Source organism: Dendropsophus ebraccatus, chromosome 5 (assembly GCF_027789765.1).
Source record: "Dendropsophus ebraccatus isolate aDenEbr1 chromosome 5, aDenEbr1.pat, whole genome shotgun sequence".
Taxonomy (NCBI): Eukaryota; Metazoa; Chordata; class Amphibia; order Anura; family Hylidae; genus Dendropsophus; species Dendropsophus ebraccatus.
This window is the reverse complement of record NC_091458.1, coordinates 39,643,582-39,661,929: the sequence shown is the minus strand read 5'-3', so window position 1 is coordinate 39,661,929 and position 18,348 is coordinate 39,643,582. Positions and strand designations below refer to the sequence as shown.

At 44.3% G+C, this 18,348-nt stretch overlaps 1 protein-coding gene across 1 annotated transcript in view; it reads right to left on the bottom strand.

Annotated features, from left to right (window-relative positions):
* Positions 1-1,647: 1,647 nt before the first annotated feature.
* Positions 1,648-18,348, bottom strand: part of KL (klotho) — a 32,665-nt gene continuing 15,964 nt past the window's right edge. Inside the window, exons 2-5 of the mRNA XM_069969909.1 lie at positions 8,303-8,813; positions 6,662-6,930; positions 3,981-5,091; positions 1,648-2,894 (exon numbers count right to left, since the gene is read on the bottom strand). Of these exons, the coding sequence (XP_069826010.1) occupies positions 2,557-2,894; positions 3,981-5,091; positions 6,662-6,930; positions 8,303-8,813 (2,229 nt within the window). The 3' untranslated portion in view covers positions 1,648-2,556. The remainder of the gene's footprint in view (positions 2,895-3,980; positions 5,092-6,661; positions 6,931-8,302; positions 8,814-18,348) is intronic.

Sequence of the window (18,348 nt, the reverse complement as noted above, 5' to 3'; positions counted from 1 at the left end):
AGAGAACAGGTCATGAAGGAAAGACTGAGATTTCTCCTCTTTTCAAAACCATTCCTGGCTTTGGCTTCAATAATCTGTCAGATAAATCTGTCTGTGTAAAAGGACCCTAAGATTGCAGACTGATTGAATGTATGTTTCACTGAAATCTGCTGTGAGCTCTGCATGTAGTGTCTCTCTGGGCTAAGTGGGACTGTGCTACAAGAATACAGAGCTATACCTATAGAAGTCCCTGGCCACTGTAACTAGAGCTGTGAGGTCTTCAGTAGAGATGATTGAACAGCGCTAATTTTCGGGTTCGTTCGAACTCGAACCATCAGCATTTGACTCCCGCTGCCTTCCCGTTTCGTGGGGAAGGTGGAGACAGCCCGAGTACCACCTGGAAAACAGCGCCCTATGCTGTATCCCTGTTTTCCAGGCGGTACTCGGGCTGTCTCCACCTTCCCCACGGAACGGGAAGGCAGCGGGAGTCAAATGCTGATGGTTCGAATTCGAACGAACCTGAAAATTAGCGCTGTTCGATCATCTCTATTCTTCAGGCCATGGGAGAGTAAAAAGCTCCTCGCCCCTCTTTCAATACTTCTTACATACAAAGACCTTGTAAGAGTAGGCCAGCAGGATCAGTGAGGCACCTGGAGGGCAGAGATAGAAGGGAACCTGTGGTAGTGGATAGCAGGGACAATAAGACATCTGGTGGAAGGGGAGCAGCAGAGACAGTAAGGGCCGTATTACATGGCGGATGACTTGGTGTAAGCAAGTGCCGATCGGCATTTGCTTACTGAGCCCATATACAGCCCGATAATCGTGTAGCAAGGGGTACACAGACATTGGACATCCAGCTAGCAGGACATCAGGGCGCGTGGAGACAGTCATCAGCCGGCAGCCGCACATCACTATTACACGTAGCAATGCATGCCTGGAGGCCGATGATGTTAGGTTAGGACCTAAAGACACGATCAGCCGATGATTGTTATTATCTGCTGATCATTGTCTTTATTATACGGAGCGATGGTCTGCAAAATCAGGCCAATTCAGCAGATTATCACTGTGTTTAATAAACGATCAGCTGATAAAACAATCATCGACTGATTATTTACATTAGTGATTGGGCCATGTAATACAGCCCTAAGGCACCCAATAGGTAAGGACAGTAGGGATAGTGAGGCACCTAATGGTAGGGACAGTCAGAGCTGTAGGGGTGACTGAGCCAGCCATTAGTGATTGGGCCATGTAATGCAGCCCTAAGGCACCCAATAGGTAAGGACAGTAGGGATAGTGAGGCACCTAATGGTAGGGACAGTCAGAGCTGTAGGGGTGACTGAGCCAGCGATTGAAGCAGCGATTGAAGCAGCTGGGTGCCATCCCTGTTAGTCAACCTAAATTTGTGAGACCATTTGTGCCCATTTATATCCCCTATTATAAATAATTGTGACAACAATGTGGCATATTCACTGTCCAGCCTTTTCATATTTAACCACAAGATGGCATCATGGAACTCTAAAATGTAAAGTTCTCTAACGTCAAAATGTGAATCCACGTCTAATAAACTTCGCCATAAACTACTATCACCTGCACTGTACACAGATAGGCTGGTAAACTATTATTCCAAGTAAGATGTGACTGTAAAGACAAGATGTATAAGATACAAGATTCTCATTAACATAAATCATAACCTTTTATTTCATTTCAAATGTAACACATTGAGGCTTTCATCAGAAATCACATTTTTTACAGACAAATAAATTAAAAGTAAATCTCCTTATTGCGCTCTGATTATAAGACATTCAACAGGAACTTGTTTTTCTGACTGGGATCAAATAAATATCAGCTATAAAGTGATGATTCTGTATCTGTACATACACTTATTTGTGTGCCGACCTCATCTAGTATAAATGCATTTACTGTATTAAAATAAATAAAAAGGGAGGGGTTACTTTACAACAGAGGATGGAATGAAACATATATAGTTTGTCTAATAACCAATTTGGCCACTCAGTGAAACCCAGCAGAAGGCAGACAGCGCCGTACACTGTATAGTGGCCAAGCTGGCTTACTGCAGCACAGATGTCCTGGTCTGAGATGCCATTGGTTATTAACAATGGGTGTTAAGATGAGATTCCTATAAACAAATGAGCTAGTTAATAAATATAATCGGCCAGTTCATTGTCTAAATCTCCTGAGTGTCTGACACCGAACCTAATAGTACAAAATTATTTAATTTATGAAAACAGAACATCTCAAGTAAAGATTCCAACAGGACGCTTTTTCAAAAATAGAGCTCTACAAAGCACAGAGCTAGCTTATATTACTAATATTAGATTCCTGTCTATGCATGAATTCACAGTTTTAAGATTCAGCTCTGCAAATAGCGATGTTCTCAGCACCATAGATACTAAACTGTGCAAAATATTCAGGACCCACCAAGTCACCTTGGAAACTGTCACCTGGATTTCCTACTGATGATATGACTGCTGTGAAAGACGACCGGTGGGGAAAGAGTTAAAGGACCTTCCACAGCCCAGAGTCATCCATGCCTAACCCTTTTTTTTTTTGCCTTTACTACTTATATCTCCTTTTGCCCTTTTTGGAATAATATGTGATCATAAAGACAGAGACAATGAATACAAAAGACATAAAAGCCACAAAAGCAAACAAATATTTTCTAGTCTGAAACATGTGACAGTCTGTGCATTCAAAAACCTCCTCAGGACAGGGGGCCGGAGTGGTATCCGCACTTGGGAATCCATTACTATCTATGATTCTTCTGTACACAGTCTTTGAATCTTTGGCCTCGTATTTATTGGCAACATATTTGAACATGCCGGACTGGGGATCCATCTTGTCAGTGAAGGAATAAACAAAATACCCACGAAGATCAACTCCATCTATCAGGGTGGCTGAAAGAGATAAATAATATATCTGTTTATAAGGATCTATAAGGGTAAAGGATAAAGATGAGCGGACCTCAAGCACACTGAGGAACATCTGAACCGAACGCTCTGTATTTAATTATAGTTGGATGCAGCCCTACGGCTGCCTGGAAAACATGAATACAGCCATAGGCCATAGGTTGTATCCATGATTTTCATGACTCCCTAGGGCTGCATCCAACTTCTTCAGCCACTGGTAATAAAATACAGAGCGTTCAGGTTCGGACGAACCCGAGTGTGCTCAACGTTTGCTCATTTCTAGGAAAGAAGTTGTAAAGTAACAGATCTGTACTGTAGGATGATTGAACTGTTACACAGTAGAGAAAATCCCTTATACTCCATTGTCTCAAACCCTTCTATCCCCTCTTGTCCAAAATAAGCACCATCACATCTTCTTCACAGCCCTCGCTGCCATCATTTAATGGGTACCCAATTGAGCGATCCTTCACTGGACAGTGGTGTATATCATTGCTACATGATGTCTGCTATACTTCTCATTGGAGCCATGTTATTGTATGTCATTTGTTTGTTATTGCTGAGACTGTTATCCTGTTTTCATCCCCTGATGAATCACATTACCAAGTGATGAGAAACATGTAGGAAAGTGCTTTTCTTTTTTAAGGCGACGCCGACAGGTATTTTCTTAAAAGCCACAATTTGCTGTTTGGGGGCATTATTGTTTTGTCTACTAAGATTCAGTGTGTCCCATTCCAAGGTTTGTGAGCCCTTGTTCTCTATATTCTTTGTATATCTATGTATATATTGCATGTTTCCTTTCCTCCCACAACCACATTCCCTTCTTTCTCTTTTTCTTTATTTACCCTTTGGCCTTCCACCAACCCCCTCCCCCTTTTCCATTCCCCCCCCCCCCCCCCGACTCCTCCTTTTTCTCTTCCCTTATTTTCTTCCTCCCTTCCTCCCTGCACTTCCTATACAAATATCATTGACTGCCCTCTACTGTCCCCTGGAGCCAGAAGTCAGCAGTACCCCACTGTGCATAGTGTAGTACAATGCTATAATACAACAAATAACTTCGGTGGAATAAGAGCATACCCTTTAAAGCTTCATTGATATAATTATGAATATAATAGATCCTCAGTTTATCATCCAGTTTTCCATCATCAATTCCATTTCCCAGGACATATACTGGGACATCTCCGTACTTAGATTTTATCCAGTTTAATATTTTTCTTAGCCCCCAAGGAACCACGGCATACTTGTGCGGGGAATGTAGGAACGTACTATCAGTGATAAACTGAACTTCAAGTCGATAATCATATCTCACGGTATCTTCCATCTCCCAGTGCACAAGTTCTGTAGTATAATGGGTTAATGCAAAAAAATCAAAGGTCCCTTTGATCAACTGCTTTTCATTTTCTGTAAAATGAGGTAAATGAAAGTCAAACACTCCATGACTGTTCCTCTGGCTTAACCATTCCCGCATTACTTTTGGATAGTCTCCACTGAGAAATATGGGATCTGCCAGTCGGCCGATCTCAAACTCTAAGACTCTCTCACTTGTGTTGTTATCGCTTCGAGAGAAAGGAGAAGCAGGTTCCACCCAGTCGGCGTGCAGAGCCAAGGAGATCCTTCCTTTTTGTGACTTTCGGAATTCTTTGTCATACAGATGCCAGGCTAACGCATGGGCCTTTAGAAGGTTGTGCCCCGATATTGAGGTTAGGTTCCTCACTGGGGGCTCATGCATTGTTATCCAGATGGCCACAAAGTTTCCAAGTTCTTTGAAGCACAGCCTGGCATATTCAACAAACGCATTAACAGTGTGTATGTAGTCCCATCCTCCCATTTTGAAGAACTTTAAAGGCATGCCTTGGTGCTCCGCCATGGGCTGCCACAAAGCGACTACCGGAGTGATGTTAACTCGAACAAGCTCACTCACAAAACACTGATAATAGTGTAATATGCTGTGATTGATCTGGGAAATGTTCCCATGAAGGACGATAGAACTCCATTTCAGTGCAAAGTAAAAATGGTTAATGTGGGTTGAGCGTAGCATAGATATCTGAAGCCTTATGGAAGCATAGTCGGCACAATGGGTTTTTCTTTTTGGCATTCTCAGACCCTCCACCTTCGTAAGTCCCTTCGTCTTATTCATGTCCCATACATACACGCTTCGGTCATTGAACTGGGCTGGTATGGTGTCAATCTGCCACAAAAAAAACACATATAAACGTGCATAAAACAGAACAGAGGATATAATATTACATAGGTTATCTTTCTAGAACTTCTTATATAAAAACTGCTAAGAGTGATCATGGTTCTTACATACAATTGTAATGACTTGTGTCTATTATTGGAATTTAGGCATAAAATAAAAAGCACTCCATCTGCGGGGAACTTTAAGGAAGGTAAGTACTTAATGTTCAGGTGTATACTCACCTGTCCAAGTTATGTTGGTCACAATTATCACGAACACCTTGGTGAGTGTTGGTTAGAAGACTTGCTGTGGCACCTTTTGCTAGTAGAACAATATCAGTCAGGCTTCTGGGAGAGCTAAATTCTTATTTCCAGGTGAAGGAAGAAGGTGTGAGGTTTTGAACTAACACTAGTCTATAGTTTTAGTTATCCAATGTAAAGAATACGTCTATGTGTATAAAGTAATAATAAAATCAAACTTTTTGTTTTATGTCGCAAGAACAACGCATTTCATGTTCCCCCAACACAATGAACCTAATGAAGCCTTGCTTTTTCTTCCTTCACCTGGCAAAAGGCATTCAGTTAGCCAGACATCCTGACCAGAATTGGCAAAACAATGCCACAAGAGGAGGTTAGGTAGATAGTGGACATACTGTATTTGTAATACAATACTGTTACAGGGAAATCTGCCAGCTCTATACCATGCCCAGAGATGCAGACAAGGGCAGAGTATTCCAATCTTAAGTGTCATAGAGGTGGTGCAGAGCCACCCCATGCACGCCCCCATGGAGGAAGAAAGCACGCATGCTTTGGCTCAGCACTGCCTCCTTGACACGTGAGCTCCGAGCATGAAATAGAGTTGACAGATTCACTTTAAAATGCTAAAAGCCAATACAACCATTTCTAAAATGAGTGTCCCTGACATAAGCACTCCCAACAGTGGGACGATATCCTAAGGGCCCTATTCCACCAGACGATTATCGTTAGCATAATCGTTAACGATTAACGATCTCAAACGACCGCTATTGCGAAAGACCTGAAAACGTTCACTCATTTCCATGGAACGATAATCGTTACTTATGATCGTAATTGCGATCGTTTCGTCTTCCGTATTTCTTCGCTATTGTGTTCGTATCTATTGCGAACGACCGAACGATGTCTTATTCAATGCGAACGATTTGCGAACGTTTTGCGAACGAGCAACGATAAAAATAGGTCCAGGTCTTAAAAAACGATCAACGATTTCTCGTTCGGTCGTTAATCGTTAACTGCATTTCAACCGAACGATTATCGTTTAGATTCGAACGATTTAACGATAATCTGAACGATAATCGTCCGGTGGAATAGGGCCCTAACTGTAGTCGGATCATCAATGCATCTGCAGTGCTGAGAACATGACTCTTTTTCGAGTGGGAAAACACTTTGAATCTCTATGGCACTGTAATGACAGGGCCGCGGAGATTCAAGCCATCTGTGTTGTTATACAGAACTTTGCAAAATGTAAAACAACCCTATAAACAGATATTTGTATATCTAATAACAGAAACTATCATCAATGATAAAGAGATAGCTTCTCATACCTGTATTGTAGATGCAGTAACTCCCCAAGCAAAGTTACAGGGAAATGTTCCTTGGACAAGTTGATTCTCTTGCAATGGTGGAAATCCATTCTTTTTAATAAGCTGCTGATAAAATAAAGCTGAAGATTTTGGCATTAACTTTTTGTTTTGACTTGCAAAATCAACATAAAATAATCCTCGTCTGATCTTGTACTCTCTGTGCCACTCAAAGCCATCCATAAGAGACCAGGCGGTGTATCCAATGACGTTTACGCCGTCTATTCTGATTGCTGAAAGGGAATAAGAGGGGAGATGTAATTTGATCAATATTCAACTCTTCTTTTTACTACATGAAAACATTACTGTATCTCTGGCGTCCCACACAGTCATTTTTATGTTAATAGGGCAATATTAAAAAAAAAACAAAAAAAAAAAAAATACTTTTGATATGCCCTTCTGATATCAAAAAGGAAATAATCCAACAGCATCCATAGGTCCATATAACCTAGAAAATGATTCCCTTCAAAAAAAGGGATTTCCCAAAAAATTCTTATTTGGAAGGGTTCCATGACAATAAACTCATAACAAAGGGCTCCCTGTATGCATTGGGGGAACCTGAAACTGGAGGACCTGTTTCATGCGTCCCCCATCTCTTCATCAATCCCCTCCTTGGTTGAACTTGATGAATGTGTCTTTTTTATCTATTTTTAACTATCCTGTGTAACTATAAGATGTGATCAGCCAACAAATAAAAGATTTCTTGTTCATCAGAAAACCAATAGCCCTTTTACGAGCTCATTTATTGATCATAAGTATTCCTGCCTGATCATAATTGTCCCATGTAAAAGAACCCTAAGAAATGCTCTTTGTAACCACTTTCTGCACTAGCCAAAAGATGAGAATCCTGAACAGAAGACCCTCCTCTAGGAACTAAGAATCCCATAATAAGCTACCATGCATGAAAATGGCTACAATCACACAGGTTCCACAATTTCTTGTTTGCCACAGACTACACTATTCTTGTCAAAGATACTAAGATCACAACAGAAACCTGATAGACCTCAATGTCTCAATGTCTCACCCACTTAGTATTTTGCGGTTATTTGCATCCGTCATGATTTATTGGTACTGTATTTATTCAAAAGGGCCTTGGCTAGTGTGCAAAAAAGCAATAATGCTAGTGTGAACAAAGACAAAAACAACCAATACATTGCATATGTGTATTTTTTAAAGCAAATGTACCAGTAGTACATCGCTTTAAGTCTTTTATTATGAATAGACCTTTTTTGGAACCGCGGCCCTTTCCCCAGCACGGCGTTGGTATATTCCCAAGCACCGACCCGGCACGAAGCACTGGAGGCAGGCAGGCCACCAGTGTGACAATCTTGCCTCTGTGACGCAGCTCCATTAAAATCAATGGAGCAGCGTCACAGAGGGGGTTTTGAGACACTGCGGGACGGCGGGTCCGCCCCCAAAGCTTCATGCCAGGACAGTGCTTGGGAATGTACCGGCACCATGCTCAGGAACCGGGCGGTGGTTTAAAAAATGGACTGTGGCACCAGCATCCCCATGCCGGTCTATTCATGTAAAAAAAGGACACAAAGCAATGTTCCACTGGTACATTCGCTTTAAATGATTCCTTTACATCTACATTTAACATACCCTTTAAAGTCTCCATGACAAACGTCTTGAGATAATACATATACTTTGCATCTTCACGCTTGGTAAAGGCTGCAATAAGCCAGCTGTTCTCCACAATAAATATTGGGGGCTGGTTGTACTCCTTGCTTATCCAGTAGAGGAGCATCCTCAGAGATAAGGATTCCATTTGTCGGAACTTCATATCTGGGTCCAACATTTGAAAACTCAATATGGGCCCAAAGGAAAGAGCAAAAAAGTCGGCTGTTCCTTGATTGATCCTCTTCTCCTCTTCATTAAACTCAGGCAGAAGAGAAGATAGATTGTGCTTCATGGATTGAGGATAATCGCCATCAATAAATATGGGCCTAGCAAACCATCCCAGGACAAAATCAAGCGATTTCCTAGATTCTTGGAAGCAGTGTTCCGTCATATTGATTGGATCTATCCAGTGAGAAGCCAGAGCTATAGACACTTGACCTTTCTGTAGGGGGCGGAATTCTGTGTCATAGAGATGCCATACACGAGCATGAGCCTATAAAGGGAAAAACATACAAAATTAAAATTTACAACATAGCTCATAAACCTATCCAAAGGGAATTTTTTTTTACTAGACATACCATTTAAAAGTGAATACTACTACATGTTACTATACGTCAATATTTATGTCTATTTAGCCTGTAGAAGTATCGATAGCTGCTAGCTTACTTATTACTTAGTAATACAATAAAATAAGCTTTGATGGATGGTTTAAGAATATGCACTTAAAGGGATTTAATATATGCACTTAAAGGGGTTATTCGGTGCTTGAAAACCTTTTGATATTGTGCTGCAGTGATAGCAAAATAATAAAGAGCCTTTCCTTAACTCTCCATGCTCCCCCGATGTCCCCCTGTGGTGTCTCCCAGTTCCCCGCTGACCACTGCTGCCGTCGACACTTCCAGGACAGGCTCGTGAAAGCCTGCTCGACCAATCACTGTTAGTGGTGCTGTCCCACCTCAGTCACTGATTGGCTGACCAGGCTGTCAAGTTCATCACGGAAGTGGCGTGGCTGCGGTAATAGGGGGATGCCACAAGAGGACACTGGGGGAGCACAGAGTAGGCTCTTTATTAGAGGCTCTGTAAATCTCTGCTTATTTGGGGCTAATCGGTCAAGTTGGTGGTTTAACTCTGTAATAGACAGTTGTGCATATAGAAAGTGCTGTCAATGACAGCTTAGGACCTCCCACTTAACTAATTAGCCCAGACTAACCAGAGATTTACATATAAAAGAAGTTATCCTAGGACTTAATCCTCAAAACTTTTTTAATGTAACAGGTTCCCTTTAAAGAAGTGTGAAACTGACCATAAATTGCAAGGACTAAGGGCCCTATTACACGGAACGATTATCGTGCAAAAAATCATTAAATTGTTTGAATTTAAACGATAATCGTTCTGTGTAATTGCAGGCAACGATCAAAAAATCACTTGTATGTCGTTGATTGTTGATTTAGCTCTGAACCTAAAATTATCGCTAATCATTCGCTAATCGTTCGCTGTAATTCCACATTCGTTCACTGAAGTTCTGCATTTGTTCTCTAATCATTCAGTGTAATTGCACATGGTTCATTGTTTTCCTGGGATCAGATGGAGTTAACAATCACAGTAATAATCGCAATGACGATCGTAGTAACGATCGTAACTAACGATTATCGTTCTGTGTAATATGGTGAACGATTTCAGGTTAACGATAAACAATCTTGTTTGCGATTGTTTATCATTAAAAATCGCTCTTTGTAATAGGACCCTAAGATGAGAAGGGCAGCCCGCAACGGCTAAGGTTATCTTGGTTTACCCTAAGGTCGTGAAACAAATATTCGTTATAAATTGCTGTGAAAACAAGAGTACAATAAAGACATTGACCTCGGGTAGTACTAGTTTACAGTATTCAACATCCTCAGCAAGGCATCAATCTAAACGGATTTCACTGCATTAGAATAATGTCTTCTGTCCAGATTTGGAACATTTGTAATTGGATTGAATGGCCGGTATCCTAACACTGAAGAACAGTCTATAACAAACCTGGATGATGGACAAATCCTGCTAAAAGAAGTAATTACTTTCTGCCTTCATCCCTGGACTCTGATGAGTGATCTGCCTGGCAGTCCTTAATCCTACTGGCAAGACAACTAGTCGAGAATTAGTATTTCACAGGGAAAAAATATAATTTTTCTGGGAATCACACTAAGAGATTCTGCAATATTTTGGAAAATTACATACAAAGACTTAAAGTGACTCTGTACCCACAATCTGCCCCCCCCCCCAACCCCTTGTAGTGTCGGATAGCTGCTTTTAATCAAAGATCTTTCCTGGGGTCCGTTCGGTAGGTGATGCAGTTATTGTCCTTAAAAACAACTTTTAAACTTGCAGCTCTGTGTCAAATTGGCGTGGCCCAGAGTGTCTGTGCCCTAAGGTCTGTGCTCTCCGTCCTTCCTCCCTGCCCTCTTCACAGTTAGGAATTAGGATTTGTCATAATCATTGCTTGTCTGAACACTGCACATTAAAACACATCTAGGCCACGCCAGTTTGGCACGGGGCTGCAAGTTTAAAAGTAGAGTTTTAGGAAATAACTGCAAAACCTGCCGAACAGACCCCAGGACAGATCTTGGATTAAAAGCAGCTGTCCGAAGGTACAAATGGTTTGGGGGGTCAGATTGTGGGTACAGAGTCGCTTTAATCTTTTTGTTTCCAGATGCTGGCTGTCAAAAAGAAGGCAAAGGCACCCCCCTCACTCCAAATCATAGAAAGCTAAGAAGGACAGGTGCATATGGCATATACAGTGTGCCAAGAGGAGTTTTTTCATGTCTTAACCCAAGTGGGAATATTTTCTCAACAATACTATAAAAAAATTATTTGCAGTGGCCATATTGCTAGCTATATACATGCATCTTAGCACTGCCTCCCTCACACCTAAGCTCTGAGCATAGTAAAGAGCTGACAATTTTCAAAGAAACACTAATTTGCTGTTTAGGTTATGGTAAACTTGTGTTCATACACAGAAGCAAGTATATAGAAGAAGTTTACATACCGCAGCACTTCACCTTAAAAGCTTCATCTTTATTGTATCCAAAAACACATAACAGGACGTAGAGGAACGCACACTTTCTGCCAACTGTTTCACGCTATCAAGCGCTTTCTCAAGGCATGTGACTATGCCTTGAGAAAGTGCTTTATGGTGCGAAACAGTTGGCAGGGAGAGTGTTTTCCTCTACGTCCTGTTATGTGTTTTTGGATACAATAAAGATGAAGCTTTTAAGGTGAAGTGCCACGGTATGTAAACGTCTTGTATATACTTATGTGGACCTATATGTTAAGCTGAGCGCCCCCTACAGCACTGATGTGATGTGATTGCACACCTGACTGAGCACAAATGCCTGGGATCAGTAGTGCCAGTGAGACAGCTAACTGTGGATACACAGGAGTAAGCAGAGATGTAATGTAAGGTATAGAGAGAGGAATATATATATATATATATATATATATATATATTGTAAGAGAGGCATGGTTTGGGAGCACAGATATCTGCCACTGAAGTGGTTAAACTGTGTCTGGTAAGCCCTGGGTGTGTCTCTGGTAACCAAGGGGTTAACCCAGACACAGGTAAAGCAGGATTGATAGCCTGTTTGTCTGTGTTGGCCATAGCTAACATAGACTGATTGTAAAAATATGTACTGGGACCTGCTTTTTCTGGAGTGAGTGAGGTTGGCAGTGGGACGCTCACTCCACCCGGGCTTCGGTCCTGGGCTTCCATAGCCCACAGCTGGGGGTCATCAGGGCCTTCAAAAGAAGCTCACTGCAGTGCTGAGGTGTGGCCATACCTGGAGAACTGTCTGCTGGAATACTGAAGGTATTGCATGGGCCACACCATACTCTGTTATTTGTACCCGTGGGCTGGATAGCTGGTCCCACGTATAGTCAGGGATTTGTTATGTACTAGTAAGTGCTCAGACGAGCAGGGTTTATTTGTGTTAGAGCCTTTGTTAAGGTCTTACTTTGTGCTAAGTGTGAAATAAAAACACTTAAATCGGACGTTATCCTGTCTGTGTCCCTGCTTACTGCACTGCTACCTAGGATCGACCAGAGCTATTCCCCACATATGGTGGCTCGGAGCGGGCATGGTGCAGTGAAGCATACACTTGTTGCATGTCCTGGCTTTCAACAGCGCTGAAGCAAAAAGCCACAACCATGGAGGAGCTGATTAAGCAGCTGGTTCAGTCCAACTTACAGCAGCAAGAAACTAACAGACTGCTAGCACAGCAGATGACAGCACTAGCGGCTGCACAACAAAAGCTGGGTCCAGCGATGCCGGAGCATGACGCCAGGAGGGAAGTCCGGAAAGCCATGACAAAGATGACGTCCGAGGATGACGTAGAGGCATTCCTGATGGGCTTCGAAAGATTGGCCACCCGCGAAAGGCTGCCACAGCAATACTGGGCTGAAGTGTTGGCACCCTTCCTTATCGCAGAGCCACAGCAGGCATACTTTGACCTAAGCGAGCAGGAAGCCCGGGATTATGCCACGGTGAAAGCAGAGATCTTAGCCCGCTTAGGAGTTAATCTACACCTTCGGGCTCAAAGAGTCCATAGCTGGAGGTACCAAGAGGCGTTACCACCCAGGGCCCAGATGCACCACCTCATCCACCTGGTCCGCAAGTGGCTTCAGCCGGAGACATCAACCCCGGCCCAAATGGTGGAGAAGGTTGTCTTGGACCGCTTTCTGAGGGCCTTGCCGGGGGAGATACAGCAGTGGGTGGGGCATGGGGACCCAACTGATGCTAATGCTCTGGTGGGGATGGTGGAGAGGTACTGGGCTACACAAGCTCTGACAAAGAAGGCCTCTCAGTCCCCGGCCAACCCCAAGCCCCGAAGGCCCATAGTATCTGCCAGTTCCCGGGCCAGATCAAATCCCTATGTTCGGGAGATACCCCAGGGGAGGAGGAGGAGGGAGGCTCCCATCTGTTGGTCCTGCCAGGAGCCTGGCCATATTGCAGCCAATTGCCCCCATGTAACTGAGCCTATGGACTGCAGCTCTGCACGGAGGGTGTACCTTTATGCAGCCCCGGTTTATACGGCTGCCATGCCAGGCTCTGTCGATGAGTGCCACCTATGCCAGGTGACGGTAGCAGGGCGCCAGGTCCTGGCCCTGCTGGACTCTGGAAGTCGGGTGACACTAATTAATGGATCCCATATCGACCCTGGGTCTGTAACGGGCCACACAGTAGGGGTCCTGTGTATTCATGGAGATGTAAAAGTCTATCCCACCGTGGCTGTTGCCATCCAGACCTCCTGTGGAGAGAGACAACATGAGGTAGGGGTTGTCATGAACTTGCCCCATGACCTTATTTTGGGACGGGACTTCCCCTTGTTCTGGACTCTGTGGCGGAGAAATCAAAGGTCGGGGAGCCCACCGCCTAGAGTACCCCCCAAACAGAAAAGACAAGACCTAGACCCTGAGTCCAATGACCCAGACTCTGGGGTACCTGCCGTAGGGGTGACCTGTGAAGAAAATAATGTTAATTCTGTATTTCCCCTAGAGGTAATGGCAGGTGAGACTGAGGAGTCAGTGACCGGGCCACATTAGTCGGATTTGGAGGTATCCCGTGACAACTTTGGCACCGCCCAGCTCCAGGACCCCACACTGGTCCGGGCCAGGGAAAATGTTGTGGTAGTGAATGGGGTGCCACAGCACGCCAATGCTGATCAAATATTTCCCCACTTTATGGTTGACCAAGACCTACTATACCGAGTTGATAAGTTGCGGGGTGAGACCTGTGAGCAATTGCTGGTACCACAGCCTTATCGCCAAACGGTTCTGATGTTGGCTCATAAACATGTGCTTGGTGGACACCTAGGGACCACAAAAACGTTGGATCGCATCTTGCAGCGATTCTATTGGCCAGGGGTATACGGTGAGGTTAAACGTTACTGTGAGTCGTGCCCCGAATGTCAATTGCATGCACCCATGGGACATTTTCGAAATCCGCTGGTACCTCTACCCATCATCGAGGTCCCATTTGAAAGGATCGCCATGGACTTGGTAGGTCCATTGGTTAGGTCTGCTCGGGGGCACCAGCATATACTGGTAGTAATGGACTATGCTACCCGTTATCCTGAGGCCATCCCACTGCGGCACACATCGGCAAAGCTGATAGCCAAGGAGCTATTTGCCATGTTTTGCCGAGTGGGACTACCCAAGGAAATCCTTACGGATCAGGGTACCCCTTTCATGTCCAAAGTCACCAAGGAACTGTGTAAACTCTTCAACATAAAACAGCTACGCACGTCTGTATACCATCCTCAGACAGACGGACTAGTAGAAAGGTTTAATAAAACCTTGAAGAGCATGCTGAAAAAGGTGGTGGACAAGGATGGGAGGGACTGGGATGTAATGTTACCCTATTTAATGTTTGCCATTCGGGAGGTACCACAGGCCTCTACTGGGTTTTCTCCCTTTGAGTTGATCTATGGTAGACATCCCAGAGGCCTGTTGGATATTGCAAAGGAGACTTGGGAGCAGGAACCCACCCCCCACAAAAGTATTATAGACCACATTGCTGGTATGCAGGACAGAATGGCGGCCATTATGCCCATTGTTAAGGAGCACATGGAGGCTGCTCAAAGGGCTCAAAGCCGGGTCTACAACAGGTCCGCCACAGTAAGGACCTTTAACCCGGGCGACCGGGTTTTGGTTCTAATTCCCACAGTGGAAAGCAAATTTTTTGCCAAGTGGCAGGGACCCTATGAGATAATCGAGAAGGTGGGGGAAGTTAACTATAGGGTACGTCAGCCTGGTAGGAGGAAGCCTGAGCAGGTGTACCATGTCAATTTGCTGAAAGCTTGGAAGGACAGGGAGAGTCTGCTTACAGAAAGGTCTCCAGCTAATCTCCCTTCTGTACTACCCCCTAAGGCTACAGTTAAGCCTGCAGTGGCCGGTGCAGATGTGACAATTTCTGAAACCCTCACAAAAGGACAACGCCAAGAGGCTAGGGAATTTGTAGCCAGGAATACAGACGTGTTTTCGGAATTACCTGGGCACACGTCTGTAATCAAGCATGACATTGTCACAGAGCCAGGGGTAAAAATCCGTCTAAGACCATACCGAGTCCCTGAGGCACGTCGGCAGGCCATTGCAGAGGAGGTACGGAACATGCTACAGTTAGGCGTCATAGAAGAGTCCAAAAGTGAATGGGCCAGTCCCATTGTTCTGATTCCCAAACCAGATGGGACTCTTCGTTTTTGTAACGATTTTAGAAAGTTAAACGAAGTTTCAAAATTTGACGCCTATCCCATGCCGCGTGTAGACGAGCTTATTGAAAGACTGGGAAGCGCTCGGTATTTCACTACGCTCGATCTCACCAAGGGATACTGGCAAGTACCCCTGACGGAGAGCGCTAAAGAAAAGACAGCCTTCATCACCCCTGAGGGTCTTTTTCACTATGTCGTGTTACCGTTCGGACTTCACGGGGCCCCCGCGACGTTCCAACGCCTAATGGACATAGTGCTGAAGCCTCACAGGAGATACGCATCAGCATATCTGGATGATATTATCATCTTCAGCTATGGCTGGGAGAGTCACTTGGCCAAAGTACAAGCCGTAGTGGACTCTCTAAGGGCAGCTGGCCTCACTGCAAACCCCAAGAAGTGTGCTGTTGGGATGGAGGAGACACGCTACTTGGGGTATGTGATCGGACGAGGTGTAATTAAGCCCCAGGTCAACAAGGTTGATGCTATCCAGGGATGGCCTCAACCTGTGAGCACCAAACAGGTCAGGGCATTCTTGGGCATTGTTGGGTATTACAGGCGGTTTATTCCCAACTTCGCCACAGTGTCCGCTCCCCTGACCGACCTTTTGAAAGGAAAAGGGTCAGTCATGGTGCGGTGGAATGCCGAAGCAGAAAGCGCTTTTCAGGCCTTGAAGATGGCGTTGTGTGGATCCCCCGTCCTCATTACGCCAAGCTTCAAGAAAGAATTTATTGTGCAGACGGATGCGTCAGAGGTAGGGCTGGGAGCTGTTCTGTCACAGGAGGTGAACGGAGAGGAGCATCCCGTTACCTACCTGAGCAGAAAACTCACACCAGCCGAGAAAAATTACAGCATCGTAGAAAGGGAATGTCTGGCGATAAAGTGGGCCTTAGAGGCACTAAGATATTACTTGTTGGGGCGACGGTTCCGTCTGATAACTGACCACTCACCCCTCACTTGGATGAGTAGGTCCAAAGAGAGAAATGCAAGAGTCACAAGGTGGTTCTTGTCTCTGCAAAATTTTAGTTTTTCAGTGGAGCATTGAGCCGGGAGACTGCAAGGCAACGCGGATGCCTTGTACCGGACCCATTGTTTGATGTCAGGAGTTTGCCCCAGTGGGTCTAAACTGAGGGGGAGGGAATGTAAGAGAGGCATGGTTTGGGAGCACAGATATCTGCCACTGAAGTGGTTAAACTGTGTCTGGTAAGCCCTGGGTGTGTCTCTGGTAACTAAGGGGTTAACCCAGACACAGGTAAAGCAGGATTGATAGCCTGTTTGTGTTGGCCATAGCTAACATAGACTGATTGTAAAAATATGTACTGGGACCTGCTTTTTCTGGAGTGAGTGAGGTTGGCAGTGGGACGCTCACTCCACCCGGGCTTCGGTCCTGGGCTTCCATAGCCCACAGCTGGGGGTCATCAGGGCCTTCAAAAGAAGCTCACTGCAGTGCTGAGTGTGGCCATACCTGGAGAACTGTCTGCTGGAATACTGAAGGTATTGCATGGGCCACACCATATTTTGTTATTTATACCCGTGGGCTGGATAGCGGGTCCCACGTATAGTCAGGGATTGGTTATGTACTAGTAAGTGCTCAGCCGAGCAGGGTTTTATTTGTGTTAGAGCCTTTGTTAAGGTCTTACTTTGTGCTAAGTGTGAAATAAAAACACTTAAATCGGACGTTATCCTGTCTGTGTCCCTGCTTACTGCACTGCTACCTAGGATCGACCAGAGCTATTCCCCACAATATATATATATATATATATATATATATATATATATATATATATATATATATACTTTATTTATTTATTTTTTTTGCATGACTTCATGCTTACAAATTGTATTTTATGCACTTTAGTCATTCCATGACAGCTAAGTATAAGATTAACTTAAATTAAAGAGAGTTCAGCACATGGTCAGATTCAGCCTTGCACACGGATAGTGTTCAAAGGGCACCTTGTCTGGTAAAATGCCATATTTCTAGATATTTTATGCGTTAAAAACAAGCCATTCAACATTATGACTTTAACCTTCTGTCTAGACAAAATGAAAGTTACAGTGTCGGAGGTCCAGTAACTTCTAAGAACATTATTAGGACAATCAGATATAGTGATTCGATTTGTACTGACAACCTTTTGGTGAATACAAGCGATGGGCGCCAAGAAGCAGAAAGGGAAATTAACTATATCACTATATAAACATAGCAAAATAAAAAGACAACGGTCAGGAAACACTGCGGACCTGGCCTGCACTACGATTGGGTATCTGTAGTGCTCCGTGCTTCACAGAGCACTACACTGCCACTTCATTAGTGTATTGATCCATGCCGCGCCGCAAAATGCGGGCCGCATTACGTCTTTTTTTTTTTTTTTTTTTTGCGGCATGGATCGCGGCCTCATATACACGTACGGACGTGTGAACAGGGCCATTGAATACCATGGGTTCTATGTTCTGTCCGAAATTGCGTGCCCGCAAATGCGGACAGAACAACGGTCGTGTGAATGTTGCCTTAAAGTGCTGCACATCAGATAGTGCTTGCCAACAAAAAATCTAAATAAAGACATTTAAAGGGATTTTCCAGGCACTCTGTAACACAGGCACTAAATAGCTGACTGACTCAGGTGCTGGGTGTCGGCACCCCCTTGATCAGTCCATTTTACCCAGAAAACTCCTTTAACACTCCCCCGCCTACGAACTTCCCTGTAATGCTTCTAAAGTCTCCAATTGTTGAAAGGGTTTATGTAAGCCCCAACCTTTTTGTGGCCAAGGTTTTGGGATTGTCCCCCCAAA